The 16,478-nt window shown below is 37.9% G+C and overlaps 1 protein-coding gene across 1 annotated transcript in view; it reads right to left on the bottom strand.

The window, feature by feature from the left end:
- Window positions 1-2,394: 2,394 nt before the first annotated feature.
- Window positions 2,395-16,478, bottom strand: part of smurf2 (SMAD specific E3 ubiquitin protein ligase 2) — a 50,741-nt gene continuing 36,657 nt past the window's right edge. Inside the window, exons 10-20 of the mRNA XM_053514287.1 lie at window positions 15,672-15,830; window positions 15,101-15,145; window positions 12,008-12,206; window positions 10,953-11,056; window positions 10,522-10,636; window positions 9,790-9,968; window positions 9,229-9,366; window positions 8,965-9,085; window positions 8,614-8,815; window positions 5,359-5,434; window positions 2,395-5,240 (exon numbers count right to left, since the gene is read on the bottom strand). Of these exons, the coding sequence (XP_053370262.1) occupies window positions 5,141-5,240; window positions 5,359-5,434; window positions 8,614-8,815; window positions 8,965-9,085; window positions 9,229-9,366; window positions 9,790-9,968; window positions 10,522-10,636; window positions 10,953-11,056; window positions 12,008-12,206; window positions 15,101-15,145; window positions 15,672-15,830 (1,438 nt within the window). The 3' untranslated portion in view covers window positions 2,395-5,140. The remainder of the gene's footprint in view (window positions 5,241-5,358; window positions 5,435-8,613; window positions 8,816-8,964; window positions 9,086-9,228; window positions 9,367-9,789; window positions 9,969-10,521; window positions 10,637-10,952; window positions 11,057-12,007; window positions 12,207-15,100; window positions 15,146-15,671; window positions 15,831-16,478) is intronic.

The following is a 16,478-nucleotide window of genomic DNA, read 5'->3' as shown; positions in this document are numbered from 1 at the left end:
AAATAATTTAAATTAGTTTCAAGTTTAAGGTGCATTAAAGAGGTAGAGAAATGCTATCAAATAATATATAAATATAAAAAATACTGCTATGTACACGTGAATAATGATTATATAATGTTAAGCAGTAATATATAGTGTATTATACACACTTCAGGAAAAGAAAAAACTTTAAAACGTTCCAAGATTGTGTTATAAATGTTATATATGTTTTAATAATATTATGCTATATACTTTATATACTAACTATAATTTAAGTAAGTTTTTATTTTCATGAAGTGTGTATACATTTTTGTCCGATTCTCTCTCTCTCTCTCTCTTGTGTGTTAATCTTTCAGTTGCTCCCATTGAGGGGTCATCACAGCATACCATCCAATCCACACACAACTTTGCACAGGTTTTTACATTGGTTGCATTCCTGATGCAACCCTCCTATTTCATCCAGACTTGGGACCAGCACTGTATCTAGCCAGGGCATTGGATGCAAACAGGCCATGGGCCTTTTGCATGGCAGGCAAGAAACCTACCACTGAGCCAAAAGTGTATGTGTGTTTGGACAGGTGTTCCTCACTGAATGTAACATGATCAACATTTAGGGCCTTACTTAATGTAACAGTAGGGAGTGTTGTATACGGTGGAAATGGGTATGCCAGGCTGAGCTACTAAAACTCCAGATCAGACTGCAGAAAGTCTACAGTGATGGCGAATACAACAGACACGAGCAGCAGTGAGTTGACTGCATAGTCCATTCGCCGGTAATGGTAGCAAAGAAATTCTGTTTGGCTGGTGTTTGCACAGGTAGTTCTGTCACAAAAGTGTCTTCTTTTGTCATACTGTGAGCATGACACAGGTGTTCCACACACACTTAGAATAAGGCCTGTGATGGAACTTCCTGTTGTGTGAGGTAATATCATATATATTTATTTGATTACCAAATCATCATTAGGTTAATGTACATAGGCGGAGCCACAGGTAAGCCTCCAGAAATTTAATAACCGAACAAACGAACATGTATTAGACCACATTACCAACTAACTTAATTCTGTAGTGCTGGTAAGGTGAAATATTTGACCTCTTTTTCTGTATTTTAACACTATGAAATGGAGCATATGTCATTCAATTTAATAGTAATTAAGCAGCACTTTTAACATGGGACAGTTTTTACAAGGTAGCTCTACTGAAATACAGATTTAGATGCTAGCAAGCTGACCATGGCAAAGAGAATCTTTGAAATTATAGTAACCCTGAGAGAGACCAAGCTCACCTTTTTTGGGTGACATTGGATAGTGGGATTATAAATCATTATTTTTTTAAAACTCTTTAGTACTATGTGTGCTGAAAGAATGTTTAGTATGGACACCATAGTCTTTAACTTCAGTGTGCATTTTGTCCAAGTTAGATTACAGGCTTTGAGAACAGCTTTGTATCTTTTTATCATCTACATGTTTAATGTGTTTCTATACTTTTTATGTCGTCATACTTTTTGTAAATAAGCATATTTTTGTTTCCTCTTGTGCACTTTGGGCAAGCAAAGCAGGGTACGCATGGTGCCAACCCATCGCATAGCAGACATGCACATACCACAAGCTCATTCACACACCACGGGCAATTTGGGAACACCAATGAGCCTAATCTGCATGTTTTTGGACTGTGAGAGGAAACCTGAAGTACCTGAAGGAAAGGCACCAAGCACAGGGAGAACATGCAAACTCCATGCACACAGACCTGAGGTGGGAATCAAACCCTCGACTCTGGAGGTGAGAGGCCACTGTACCGCCCTATTTCAGCCAAATGTATTTTCAAGTTCTAGCTATTATTTAAGTATTACATAAACAAAGTGACCGTCTACCAATTTTTTTTTGTAAAATTAGTTTATTTACAACATTATCCGTGGTGACCCCTTAAGACCTTATCTGTCCTTTATTTTGCATCACACTTTGTGGAATTAAGCATTATTTTATTTATTTTTCAGCATCCTTTCCATTGGAGAATCCCTCTATTGATCATTACCTTAATGCCTACCCACTACATCTATGCACTGATCTTCATTCCTATTGCTGTTGCACCAGTCTTACTGTGTAATGTATTAAATGGTCATTGGAGAGATATTCTAAATAACTGCCTGCCACCTGTCTCTGTAACTTTTCACACCTCTGTTCCTCTCTTTCAAAACAAATGAAAACCCCTTTATCATTCAAACAAGGGCAATTTATTTTCTTTCTCTCAGCCTCCTGGCACATTTAATCACTCTGATCTGAATTACAATAGCCCATCCTGATGAGAGATCATCGGAAGTTCACTGCACTTTACAGATGATACTCGAAGACCTTTAAGGTTGTGAAATTTTTAGACTGTTACTGAAACCCTATGCACATACACAAAGGAGAATTGAGACAATTATTGGTGCCAAAGGCCAGTTTTTAATCAGAACTAATTACACACAAAAATAAAATACTCTTACAAAAAGATGTTACATTAAACAAATTGCACCTGTCAACTATGAGATATAGTCCTGCTAGAAAGTCATGCTGAAATAAACCAGAGATGCCTCTCACATTTTATCAGAGCAATATGACGTCCAATCCAACATCCTGGAGGCAGCCGTACAACAAAAGAGTGATGGTAAGAGAAAGAGAGAGAGAGAAAGGAATACAGGGAGAGTGTTTGTAAGTGTGCACTGGACTCAAGAGTAAACGAATTCTTAAAAAAAAAAAAAAAATCAGTCCATTCATAGAGAATTTGGTAAATAGATTTTGCCTATTATTTACAGCAAGTACAGTCTGCATGTGTGCAAAATGTTCCTTCCCCCCCCAATGTGTTTTCTTTTACATCTTTCTATTTAAGTTAAAGATATATGACATTTTGTGATCCACATAGCTGTATAAGGACAATATTCTATAACTGTACAAAGCACCATCTCAGGATATTTCAAATGATTTACCCAGAGGCTTATTTTCTTTCTCAGCCCCCCAACACACACCTGTGCGCACACTTACACACAGTTTATAAAAAAAAAGTAATACAAGAAGAAGTGTAAATCATTTTCAGTATATGCAAATTTTTAACAACAGTCCATGGTCATAGAGGATTGCTATAGACAAGGAGCATTTCATTCAACCAGCTATACGAGCTTATAAAATAAAATAAATATGATGTTTAGTTAAAGAATAAAAATGTAACCTGTTATATAAGAATTAAAAATGTCACTTAGGAGTCCTATAATGACTTTGGAATAAAAGCGTTTTACTATATTTGAAGTTACACATTTAAAAGAATACGACCGGTTCAAGGGACGTGCTTTCGATGCATTCCGGGATACTGTTAACATGTCAACATCTTTTATATATATATATATATATTTAAAAAAAAATCACTTACACTTTTAGTCGCCTCCAAAATGTACAAATCAAACCTAACTTTTTAACTATATGATTTGAAAATACTTCATTTCTCATCACCATTAAGCATCATTAATTGTCCACTGGCAGCTCAAATTTGATTTAGGAATTATAACTACCCGGGTTAACATTATGTGCCAAAGGAGGCAAAGTTAGTGTTAGTATTCAGTTGTCCCAATCTGTCTAACTTGACAGTTTGAGTTTTTTTTTTTGGTGGGCTTTGTCAAAACACAGATATGATTAGGAATCCATGACTAAAGAAAACAAAATACCTCTACCACTTCATCAGCATGCTCCTACATATGCATCTGCATACATACACATTTGGTTAGGCCTTAGGAGATCCATGTTTGATGGTAAAATCATATCAAAAACTTAATGCTGCTAAAATTAAGTTCTGTAAAAACATTCAGATGTTTTTAACACAGCCACAATAAAAGTCACCTGGTAGTTGTTGATGACAATGCAATGCACATATTCCACTTCATTGCAACAACAGCTGTTTCAAAAGTATTCTGTAATAAATGAGAAATTTACAGGCAAGTGAAAAAGAAAACATAGGCTGTAATATACTGGAGGACATTTTCCTGGCATGGTTTGCGAGGGAAGCATTACAACAAAGCAATAAACTGACTGACTTATTCACTTTTACCCATTAATGAAACGTTTCCTGATGGAAAACTTTCTCTTCCAGGATGACCCCGCCTCCTCCACAGTGCATAAGAGGATAATGAATGACTTCAAAAAGATTAAAATAATGTAAATAATATGCTGTGGTATTTATAATTACTGGTTATCAACACATTGAAACACCTATATGAGCGTATTAGATGGCATTCTCCATCTTAATCACCAATACACCAGTAGAAAAAAAACTTTCACTAAAAAAAAAAAAATAATCTATTCATGCCTCCAGTACTGTTCCAGAAACATGTAGGCAAATACACTGTTGTTTGTTCCTTCATCACTTGTCTGGATATATTTTTACTTTTTTTTGTACTGCTTTATTTTTCTAGACTGCATCATATAAAAATAGAACCAGACTGCCAACCTAATCAAATCATTTGTTTGTTCGTTTAAAGAAGCTTGTAGCTGTGTAGGACTGCTGCTAAGACTGGTTAAAAAAATTAAGCACAGGAAATAAAAAAATATATATGTCACGGGGTTAAAGTGGCCAGAAGGACACGTATTCTGACTGCCTTCTTTACAGGGTCTTAGATGTCCATTGTGCAACAAGATATTTAAACACAACACCTTGAACTACAGATGTAGCTGCCACTGGCATTTTTCCGGCAAGTAGTATGCTCTGTATGCTTATGCAGCAGTGTTCTGTTTTTACCCCACCGGTGTCTCTCTTTTCCTCAGTCAGCTGGTACAGACGCTACATGAAATACTGCCTGTGTCTTTTTTCCCCTTAATGCTTAAAAAAAAAAAGAAAAAAGAGGAAAAGCCAATATTTTAGCATGTTCCAAAAAGGTATAAAGTCAGAGAGTTACTAGCAGCTGAAAAAACATTTGTTTGTAAGTCCATTCTTTAATTAAAAAAAAAGTAAAAAAAATAACGCAGGGAAGCAGAGAAACCAAAATGTTTCATTCTTAACAACATATTCCTAGTTCTGTCCCCAGTTCTGATAACAGGGGCAATGCTACTGGCCCATACGCCACGCCCTGGTGGTGTAGAATGACCTGCATACTCCTTCCACAAAAACGACTTTCCTCCTGTTGCATGCCCTCTAGTGGCTGGAATCACTCGACAGCAAAGCCACAAGTCTCCTCTATGGCTGTCAGGAGTTTGTCATAAAGCTTGTCGTAGTGTTCATATGGAGGAATGTCAATGCGGTTAAAGCTGTAGAACAGAGAGAATTATAACAGATTATTTTACTGGGGTAAATAATAGGTTTATACTGTTAAATAATTTATCTGACATAAAAGCAGAAAGTCAAGGTTTAGAATTTTTTACTCACCATGTGTGAGCCTTGGGCAGGTTATCAGTGCTAGCATCAATCTGATGAATGGTGAACAGACGTGGACCTGCAGCTCCTGAGCCCCCAAACAAGAGAAAGAAAAAAAAAAAAAAACAAGAAAAAAAACCAGGGAGCAATATTATTAAAATAGCTTAGATATCGCTAAAAAGGATCAGCATGATGCACTACATGGACACAAATTTATGAATACCTGACCATGGCACCCTATTGTGTGCTTTGCCCAAAATCCGCCACAAGGCTGAAAACCCACAATTGTTTAGAATGTCTCTGAAGGTTTAAATTCTTCACAGAGATCCAAACTCAGCCCTATTAAATATATATATACTCAGCAAAAAAGAAACGTCCCTTTTTTAGGACTGTGTATTTCAACAATAATGTTGTAAAAATCCAAATAACTTTACACATCTTCATTGTAAAGGGTTTAAACAATGTTTTCCATGCATGTTCAATTAACCATAATCAATTAATTAACATGCACCTGTGGAATGGTCGTTAAGACCTTAACAGCTTACAGAAAGTAGGCATTTAAGGTCACAGTTCTAAAAACGCAGGACACTAAAGAGACTTGTCTACCGACTGTGAAAAACACTCAAAGACAGATGCCCAGGGTCCCTGCTCATCTGTGTGAACGTGCATTAGGCATGCTGCACGGAGGCATGAGGACTGCTGATGTGGCTGGGGCAATAAATTGCCATGTCCGCACTGTGAGACGCCTAAGACAACGCTACAGGGAGACAGGAAGGACAGCTGATCATCCTCGCAGTGGAAGACCACGTGTAACAACACCTGCACAGGATCGGTACATCCGAATATCACACCTGCGTGACAGGTACAGGATGGCCACAACAACTGCCCGAGTCACACCAGGAACACACAATCCCTCCATCAGTGCTCAGACTGTCCGCAATAGGCAGTCCATGAGGAGGAGATGCACTGCAGTACTTCAAGCAGCTGGTGGCCACACCAGATACTGACTGGTACTTTTGATTTTGAGCCTCCCTTCATTCAGGGACACATTGTGAAACATTTTTAGTTTATGTCTTATGGTGTTGACTCTTTTAGTGTTCATACAAATATTTACACATTAGGTTTACTGAAAGTAAAAACAGTTGAAAGTCAGAGGACGTTTCTTTTTTTTTTTGCTAAGTGTATATATACTCATCACACACTTTATTAGGAAAACTATACTTTTGCTGGTTTTAAAGAACAAAAAAAAAAAAAAACAGCCTCAATTATTAAGGATTCCATAAGAGGCTGAAAACATTCCTCTGAAATTCTGGACAATGCCAGCTTGAATCGTGTAATCTCTCACAGGCCAAAGGTGTTTAATTGGATTCTGTTCTAGTGGTTGGGAAGGTCATTAAAGAACAATGAACTTGAATCAGCTGGAGATGACTTATACTTTGTGACATTATCATGCTGGATGTGGACATTAGAAGATGGGTCAAAATTTAACTGCTGTTATACAATTTTTAAACCACTAATTGTAAACATGCTATCTGTAACTATTTCATCATCTTTATACCACAGCACTATTCAATTCTCACTAACTGGTCAGAAGGTTTTGCTTAATATTCTAAAACATTGGCTGTTACAGTGTTGACTGGCTGATGTGTCTCACTTAGATTGACCACAAGGCGGTGCTGTAAGGACTGCGCTGAACCTTTAACTGTGGTCAGAAAAATTAAATCATGACCAGGGATCAGTTAAACGCCATTTACCATTTTCCACTTTGTGTTGGTCTATTACATAAATACATTTGTGTTTGTAACGTGAGAAAATGTGCAAAAGTTCAACCCGTATGAATACGTTTGCAAGGCACGGTAAGGGAAGCACAAGAAGTAATGCACCCATCATGCATAGTGACCACTGTACAAGCCCCTGGAGGCCGGATTATGGTCTGGGATAGCTTCATTTGGTCAGGCCTAGATTCACAACACTATGTGACAATAAAATTTAGTTAGCGCACTACCTAAATGCACTGAATGACCAGGTTATCACATCAATGGAGTTTTTTTCTTCCCTGATGGAACAGGCACATTTCAGGATTTAAGCAGAGAGTGGTTCTGGGAGCATGAGGAATCATTTTTATACATGGACTGGCCACCGTACTATTCTTTTTATTTATTATACCAGTCTGGGCACTTGTTTTACACTTTGTTTTACATCTTTGCTTATATTCTCACTTGTGTATCTTACATACATCTGGGGGACTTCAAATAAATGTACACTAAATGGCATACGTTACAGACATACATCTCTCTCCATCTTTTCTCCAAAGTGAACTGTAATATTTAATGATTTCAGGTATACTAACGTTAAACACTCCACTTTCTTTGAACCTTTTTGCTGTTGGTTTGAAACCCTTAATTTACACTTGAACATATTAAAAAATCTAAGAATCTAAGAATGTTGCTCAAAAAAAGACCTTTTAGCAGGTTTAAGAAGTTTGTAAAATTCAAACACCAACTGTAAAAAGAAAATACGGTTCATTCTAACAATCTAGAATAGTTAACATGTGTGGGTTTTTGGGACACACTTTCAGATAGTTTATTTACTTAGACGCAGTGTCACAGTGCTATACTGCCACCACTCTTTCCGTTGATAGCACACCATGCAGACACATCACATTATTTTCTTCTGATGTGCAAACGCAGCATGCCAAATGACTACAGGATACAAGTGATGGCCTTTTAGTCTATTCATGGTTGTCGGGACATATAATTCAGTCCTGAGGAGTACACTATGATCAACAATACTGTTTCTCTATTTCAGCTGAAAACAGTAGTAACCCTCCCCATTACAGCATTTAGAATTCATTAACATTAAGAATCATTATCATTATTGTAATTTTGCTGTGATATAAAAATAATAAAATATATAGACATTTTTGGCATCTAACAATACTATTGCTGATTATTTTTCTAAAACTGCACACCCTGTCATGCTTCAACAAACAAATGAAACATGTAAATGGCCAATTTTAATATTTCCCATAGTGAATATAAAAATAAACATGCACACCATGATAAAGCACGTACAACTCCCAATTCAAGCATGTCCATAATTCATCTTTGCATATTTAACATGTTAGTCCTTCTCTTACCAGATCAGTGCTTAAATGTAACCAAATATTAAGAGCACCTTATGATTGCCACTAACATCTGTTTATCTCTCTCCAGAATATGCTCTGTTAAACTGTTAGTCTATGCAGGAGCTGCTGATGAAAGCTACCTTGTAAGGCTTTGAAACCCTGCAGCGGCACTCTGGACGAGCCGGTGACAAACTGTAACAGTCTAGCTCTGCGTTCCTCATCGAACGATTCAACGGCGCGCCAGAACCACTTCACAATGTTGCTGTCAGGGGTGCAGTGCTTCAACCGTGTGTTGGACTTCCAGTCATTAACATCGATCTTTCCCAAGCCACACACGATGAGCTGGAAGAAGGGCAAGGAAAAAGTCATGGTTAAGTACGAGCTGAATGAGGCTGAATACACAAAAGACTTGTAGATAAATCCTACACATGTATCATATTTCATACAATTTTACTGAAATAAAGGAGGAAATTAGTTTATCATTCCAGTACCTCTAGCTCTTTCTCGTCAAAGGCTTTGAGCAGATGTTGCGGGATGACTTCATTAAAGCCTTTCTGCAGGGCTAGAAACTGTGCTTCAATGCCTCTCAGGAAGCGCCAGTTCACATAAAGCCTGAGTGATGACCAGAGACATGACATCAGCATCACACTGCGGTGTGGCCAAGTGTGTATAATGTGTAAAGGACATTCACCTTGCCTGCTGTGTTTCAGGAGCTTTGTTTACATACACAAGCTGTTTGAACTGATAAAGCATACCTGACATATTCCTTCTTGGTGTCCTGAGTGACCGGAATGCTCTTCCCATTGGGTTTGAGCTCATGCTGAATGATCTCTCCATATGCGTTGTGTTCTACACAGAACGTGTGGTCTAACACCCCTGTGATGTCATTGTCACTAAAAACAAAGAACAAAAGCCATTTGTCATTAGAAGAAAAAACTTTTAAAATTTTTTATGTAAAGCTAATTAAATCAAGATAATTTTTAGCTTGATCCATATTTTGTATAAATAATAATCAGGTTCTTTGGTCTGCCAAGTTTCCTCAAAAATAAAATACATTTAAATAACCAACATTAAAATTATTGTTAAACTGTAGTAAAGTTACAAAGTAAAGCCCTCCACTCCACTAGGAATTAAAATCATTTTTGGCATTTGAATGAACGAAACGCCGGCCAAGTTGCACCTACGTCCTGGAGTGGTTCTAAACTTATGGGAAGGCTGTAACTGCTTAAAATTTCTAAAAGCTTAAAAAAACGGTAATTTTTTAATATCACAAGCTATTTATTTAACTGCTTGTACAGGAATTAAAAGGCACTCACAGGATCCAGACAAGGCTATTGTGGAGATCAGGATCCACAGACTCCATGTCATCCAGAGTGATGGGTTTTCCCAGCAGCTGCTTGTAGAAGGGTAGAGTGAAGCCGCCGTCAATGTAGTGACCGTGGAACACTGCCATACCCATTATGCGGCCCACAAAGTGAAAATAGGACAAGTGCTCCTAAAATGGAAAACAGTTCTGCAATCAATAAGTGGTATTTATAGTGCTTATGATGTATACGCATAATAATAGTATACTGTAAAGTATGCTTTATACTGAACACACTCATCATACAGTTGTGTAAAGTTTACAGTCCTGATAGTATATGTAAATGTTTATATTACTGCATCAGACATCTTCATTTTGATCAACAATGAAAGGTATAATCATGTAACCCTGTTGTGTCAACTTAGTGTTAAAACATTTTGCTTAGCACAGATAGATAACAGGATACAAAGCAAAACAGTTAACAAAATAAATTATTAGTTACTGAAAACAACCATTAAAGATGTTTTAAAAATACATTAACTAAATTCTATCAATTCATGTGGAGCCAATTTCATGAATTTGAAAAAAAAAAAATAATAATAATAATCTTAGACGCTTTCAAGATTTTAAGGTTGCAACTATGCTTTTTTATTGTTCTGTTACCATTTTAGCTCGACATTCTGCATTTATCTCCATTATCAGGTTTAAACTCATAAGAACCTTTACAGTGGACGGTGCTATGTACCGGGTTGACCGCAGAGTCCGGGTTGATCTGCAGCGTGTAGATGTCATCGCGTGAGTACTGGAAGAGTCCATAGTATGGGTTCAGCATCTCATGAGACAGAAGGTATAACCACTCTCTATGAAGACACAAACGCAAAAGCAGACATCGTAAATCTGCAGTACTTAACACGGAGAGTAAAATGCTCTCCAGTTCACTACACAACATACAGCATATTCTGCGAGCACTGTGACCTCATTATGTAATATCAGTGTTTCACCAGCAGAGGGCCTATGTGCAAATGAATTCTATGCAGGTGAATGAAATAGATTAAATGCGTCAGTGTAGCCACTAAGAATTTTTTTTTTTATTATTTGGAATACAAATACAATCCTAAAAAAGCACTGTTACAATGATAAACTAAATTAACAAGTTTCAGTTTCAGGTTATAATACCTTGCTACCCCTCCATAATCCAGCCCTTCTTCTCCTCTGAACTTCACCATCAGTCTCTTCCACAAGTCTTTTGGTCTCATCTTCATCACCTGCCTATAAGACTCCTGTAGGGGCAGAGGGGAAAAGTTGCAAACGTACAGTGAAGTATTTAAAATTCTCTTTTTCTTAGTATCTACTTTTGGGGATATCTGTGCACAGACACAAGTTCACTGAACCTGGAATTTATGCAAATACAAACTAGAAGAAGAGGAAGAAAAAAAAAGACAGGAAAACACATGCACATGTAAATGCGGACACGCAGACAGACTTTGCTCTAGGGGTCGATAATGTGTCTCCTGCAGCCCTGCATGCCTTTCTAGTTCTGGAGGGAATGCAAAGGAATGCAGGAATGCTGCAACAGAAACAGCCGCACACACCCATGAAGACGGTCATCCGTCAGGCAAAATTATTTCAAGCTGTGAAGGCGAATGTGTACATCCATGGAGCTAAAAAAACATACCACAGCATCTTTATGATTAGGGGACAAGATTTCCACGGAACAGTAGAGCTAATGGCTGCCAGTTTAGTGTGTCCTTCCCACGAGAGTTCAGCCACATAAATAAAATTCACAGTGCACTGAGGACATTTTCATTAGTGGATGAAAAGATTAATAATATGGCAAGTGTCCAGGCTTGTTTAGTGGGGACTAAAAGAGCTGCTAGACCTCTATTTTGTCTTAATCTACAGGTTTGCAAATAGGGAGTGCGAGACAGCAGAGACAGGTTGGGAAAAAGGAAAGTAAATTGGTTTATTGTATAAACCCAAATAAAATGAAATGAGAGAAGAGTCTCTGTTTGCTTTCAAAGCTGACAGTGTGTGGCTTCACCAACTCCATCACTCTTGTGAGAGCCACCTCCAGTCTCATTGTGCATTATTGAGGTCTAATTATAACATTCACACCCATTTATGAAAGATCATGCTGATAAAATGGCATGTCTTAGTCTTGCTCAGGTTGTCGTCATTACATGCAGATGGCTCAAATGTATTTATATTTGTGCGGTTTTGAGGTGCCCTACCTCAAAGATCTCCTCGCGGGACACCTCGATGCGGCAGTGTCCTGCCTGGGGCTGCTGCTGAGAAAGCTCCTGCCGGAGAATCTTCAGCTTCTGCACCAGATCTCTTTTGTACTTGGGCACGGTGAGACACTCGGCATCATCGGGCAGATTTCCTGGAGACAGCACGGACTGGGCCTGTTCTTTTAGCTGACTCACACGACTGCACACACACACACACACACAAAGGGAAATGTCTGTGGTTAAAACAGATGTTTTTGGGATTTTTACCTACTTAATAACAACATACACACAATACAGTGCTTTGAACATTTCATGGCATGTGACTGCAAATATGCTCTGCACACATACAGACTCACAATGTCAGTGATTCACGCCCCAATTGCAAACTGTGGCAATCATCTCACATACCATCCATATGCATTGTGTGAGCAGGAGGCATTGTTGTTTTTCCTGCGACATCTCAACAGTTTCTGAGCCGAGACTAAACATGACTCATCAGAATTAGGAGCATACTTTTTTGGATCGATCACTAGCATCAGTTACTAGCTAGATTCTGCTCATCATCCATATTTACCAGTTTCCTAGCAACAGTATGCGCTCATCTTAAACTGTGGGTGAATCATCTATTTGCCTTTCAGATCAATACATTTATAGTCTAACCAGTTCTAGATATTCTGATAGTTTTCCGCTAGCTGGAAAATGTGACTGATTGTACAGTTATATGGTAAACTTTTTTTTTTTTTTGGACCTTACTTCTGTAAAGCAAAAAAAAAAAAAAAGAATTTGTCTTTCATTTGTCTTTTAGCAGCTGTGTCTCTGCATTTGCCTCTGTAGGATACGGATAAGTGTGTGTGCATGTAGTGGTAACGCAGTGTGGTCTCCATCTCTCTGGCTGCCTGCTACTCTGTGGTGTCTGCAAAGCATCGCCCAGCTGAGACGAGAGATGAGCTGCCTTGCACACACACTGCCTTGCAAACACAGACAACACACCACCCCAGGGAGTGAAGGGGGCAGGACAGGGGATGTAAAAGACAGATAGAAAATGGAGTGAAAGGAAAGGAAAAATAGCAAAGATCCAGCAGCACATGGAAGGATGAGCTTAAACAGAGGGACTGAGGCAAAAAGGAAACACTAGTGTGAAGGGACACTAAGAGGTAACTAAGGTTAGAGGAAGACAGAGAAAGAGAACCGGATTGTGTCTTAATAAGAAAAAGAGGGTGAAATCGGAGGAACCTGGGGCCTCTGCTACAAAGGGGCACCTAAATTAGTTTAGGTGCAGAAGATCAATTCCACTTAGCAGTTCCTAACCATCTCGTAACTCATTTTATATACTGCATGTTTACGGATTTTTTGCCCTATCAGTCTCATGAGACATCTTAAATAATTTATCAGTCTACAATAGGACAGTGTATCCAAACATTTGTGTGTCATATGTAAATTAAGTCTCACAGGGACACATTATTCACCATATTTGTGTTATAGGGTGCATTTAGGGGCATCAATAATCTAGAAAATATATATTTTTTATTATTATTTATCTTCTAAATGATAAAAACTCTAGCTTCTGGATAGCAGCAAAATGACCCCAGGAGAAGTGAGTTTCCAGTGGGTTGTACTTTCTACAAACCTGAGTGTTCGCGTCTCGGAGTAAATTCCTTAAATATCTTATGTTGAGGTTTTACTGCCCAGACAGAGAATATGGTTGAGACTCTCTCTCTCTTCTGAAGCATGCAGTTTTAATTTCCTGATTTCGAAAAGGGTCAAATATTTACCGGAGGGTGAATGATATATGCTCTATGACACGAAATACAGCAAGCAGGGGAGAACAAGCATCTTTAATTTTATCGGGAAAAAAACCCCACACAAAACCCGAAAAAGTATTTTTGTGACAATTTCCGATCAAACGCTATTTAAAAAAAAAACATCATTAGTAAAAATGGAGAAGCTTCCTGAGCTGATATAAAATGAGCTAAAATTATAGCCCTATTTTTTTTTTCTACTGTAATCGATGAAAATGTTATCAGATACTATTAGTGAAGACTGCTGTGCCACATGGTCTGGTAGAAACCTGAGTCATGATTCATGCCGATTCTGTTCGGACGGCGCTAGACCAATCAATAGTCTACATTATTTCCGGTTCTACACATATATCTTTCTTTGTCCTCTTTGTACCCCAGCAAAAACGCAAATCGAATTTTGCATGCATTCTTGGACATGGTATGGGACGCTCAGCAAAAGAAATAACCACCAAAATGTAGAATCAAAATTTGTTTGTTTCTTCTATTTTTTCCCCCCATACTGCACTGTCCCCTGGAAAAACACTTTTATGCAATGTGCCTTTGTGAGGGAGGTGTGCACCCACTGAACAAGATTCCTCTAATGTTTTTACCAGAGCGTGTCCGCCACTTGGAATGTCCAGCTGGAGAGCTTTTAGATAGCCAGCACAGCCAGGGAATTGAATGGAAACATCTCATGCCTTTCTCTCTTCTACCTCAGATCACAAAATGGAGTCTGCATGGACAGTTATGCAACCATGCAGTACAATCCTTTCTAAATAATCAGAAGACAACCTTCAGTGGAGTTGTCTGCTACTCTGGTGCTGCTCTTAACGCAACTAAAATGTACTTTAAAAAGCCACTTATAATATTTATAACCTGAAAGCTTAAAAGTTAACACGGCAAATCATTCGGGAGGTCACCAGTCATGCAAGTTATTCTGTTGGTTTTAAAAGTGTTGGAGCTACAGAGTTTGTCAGTGTGTGTAGTGTGTGGTAGTGAGCGGATACAATATTCTCTCTTAACTTGAAAAAGGGGGCTTTTTGATCTGTCTGAACAGGAAAAAGGAAACCTGATCTTTTCATCATTGCATTCTTCAGACATGCATGTGCACTCACATAACATAAGCTAAGACACACAGATTTCATGAGAGGAGATTTTAGGGAAAAGATAAATATTGTTTAAACTTAATAACTGATCCTGTGTGCATTGTAGCTGTTTCTTTCCCCCTAGCTTTTGAATTTAATTTTACATGCCAAACACAGACACACACCTCAATCTTCTTAAATAAACAAATTATTGTGGAAGATAGTTTTACCTGTTTGGAGCTTCACCAGCACCTCTTGAACCATTAGGACTGGGACTGAAAGTGTAGAATGATAAGAGAATATGCAACATTATTATTATTAGATGTTCGGATTCACGTGGAATGTCTTTACCATGCACTAATAAAAAAACAAATATAATTTGTACACTTATAGCTAAATAATTAAAATGTTTTCGACTGCTACACCCTGGAGTTAATTTTCAATGACAACACTTGCCAAAATGTTCAATTTATTTTTTCAGCAGCTTGATGACAATTACAGGTTTTTAATTTATTAAGTAAGCAAATTTTTGTTAATCAACATTTTTTAAAATGCACTTTTTATAATTTTTTTTTACATGAACATAACATGAACAATCACTAATACACAACCCTGCGAAAATGTCTAGAACAATAGCCACTATAATTGTATTGCACGTTAATATAAACCTGCAATTGGTCTTGCAGTCAGAACTACAGTCAGAACTGCTGCTATTAAATTACCACCATCAGACTGGAGACAGGGCTGTGGTGTCTATATTAGTAGAATTCTGGCAGATATCGAGACACAAAAAACTCTTACTTGAGGACAAGGTGCAGGTTGGCAGAGAGCCGCGGGTCCGTGAACTGTGTCGTTCGGTTGTTGTGGTCAACAAAGTAGACGCGGCCTGTGGCGGTGTTGCGAATCTCCCAGCCTGGAGGCAGAGGCCCTAGCTCCTCACAATTCACATTACTGAGATCCCTACAGAGACAAAGACAATTCACATTACTGAGATCCCTACAGAGACAAAGACAATTCACATTACTAAGATCCCTACAGAGACATTAAGACATCTCAATGCAAATTCCATATGGTTTGGGACAGAACAGGAAATCTGTCTATTTCTTTTCCTATCTACTAAAATCTCTCTTTATCTCTCTCTCTCAATGATGAAATGTCCTTAGAGCAGATGGTAATAAGTGTAATAAGTACACAGAGTACACAGGTTGATAACCATGTCTGATTTGTCTGTGCTGACGCTCCAAATCCTGCACTTAAGGCTTTATCTTGCGAATGAGACCAAGGCTTAATTACAATTTGCAATTCTCAAAACACACACCTCAGAAATGACACTAAACATTGTAATGCCAAAGAAGATAAGAGCATGACATACTGATTATCTTATTTAACTTCAAGTAGCAACACAACAGATAATTCACTGTGCAATGCTGTCTAATACAGCTTTCAGTGATGTGCTACACTATTACATGCTTTAAGTATTAAAGTGTATTAAGTAGATTTAAATTGCACACTCATGAGTGCCTTTAAAAAAATGGACAGCGCCATCTGTTGAATTTTGAGATGGAGTAATGATTTTTTTTAAGGTAGTTTTTTTTTTTAAATATAAAT

This window comes from Clarias gariepinus, chromosome 16 (genome assembly GCF_024256425.1).
Source record: "Clarias gariepinus isolate MV-2021 ecotype Netherlands chromosome 16, CGAR_prim_01v2, whole genome shotgun sequence".
Taxonomy (NCBI): domain Eukaryota; kingdom Metazoa; phylum Chordata; class Actinopteri; order Siluriformes; family Clariidae; genus Clarias; species Clarias gariepinus.
This window is presented reverse-complemented; position numbering and strand designations above follow the sequence as displayed.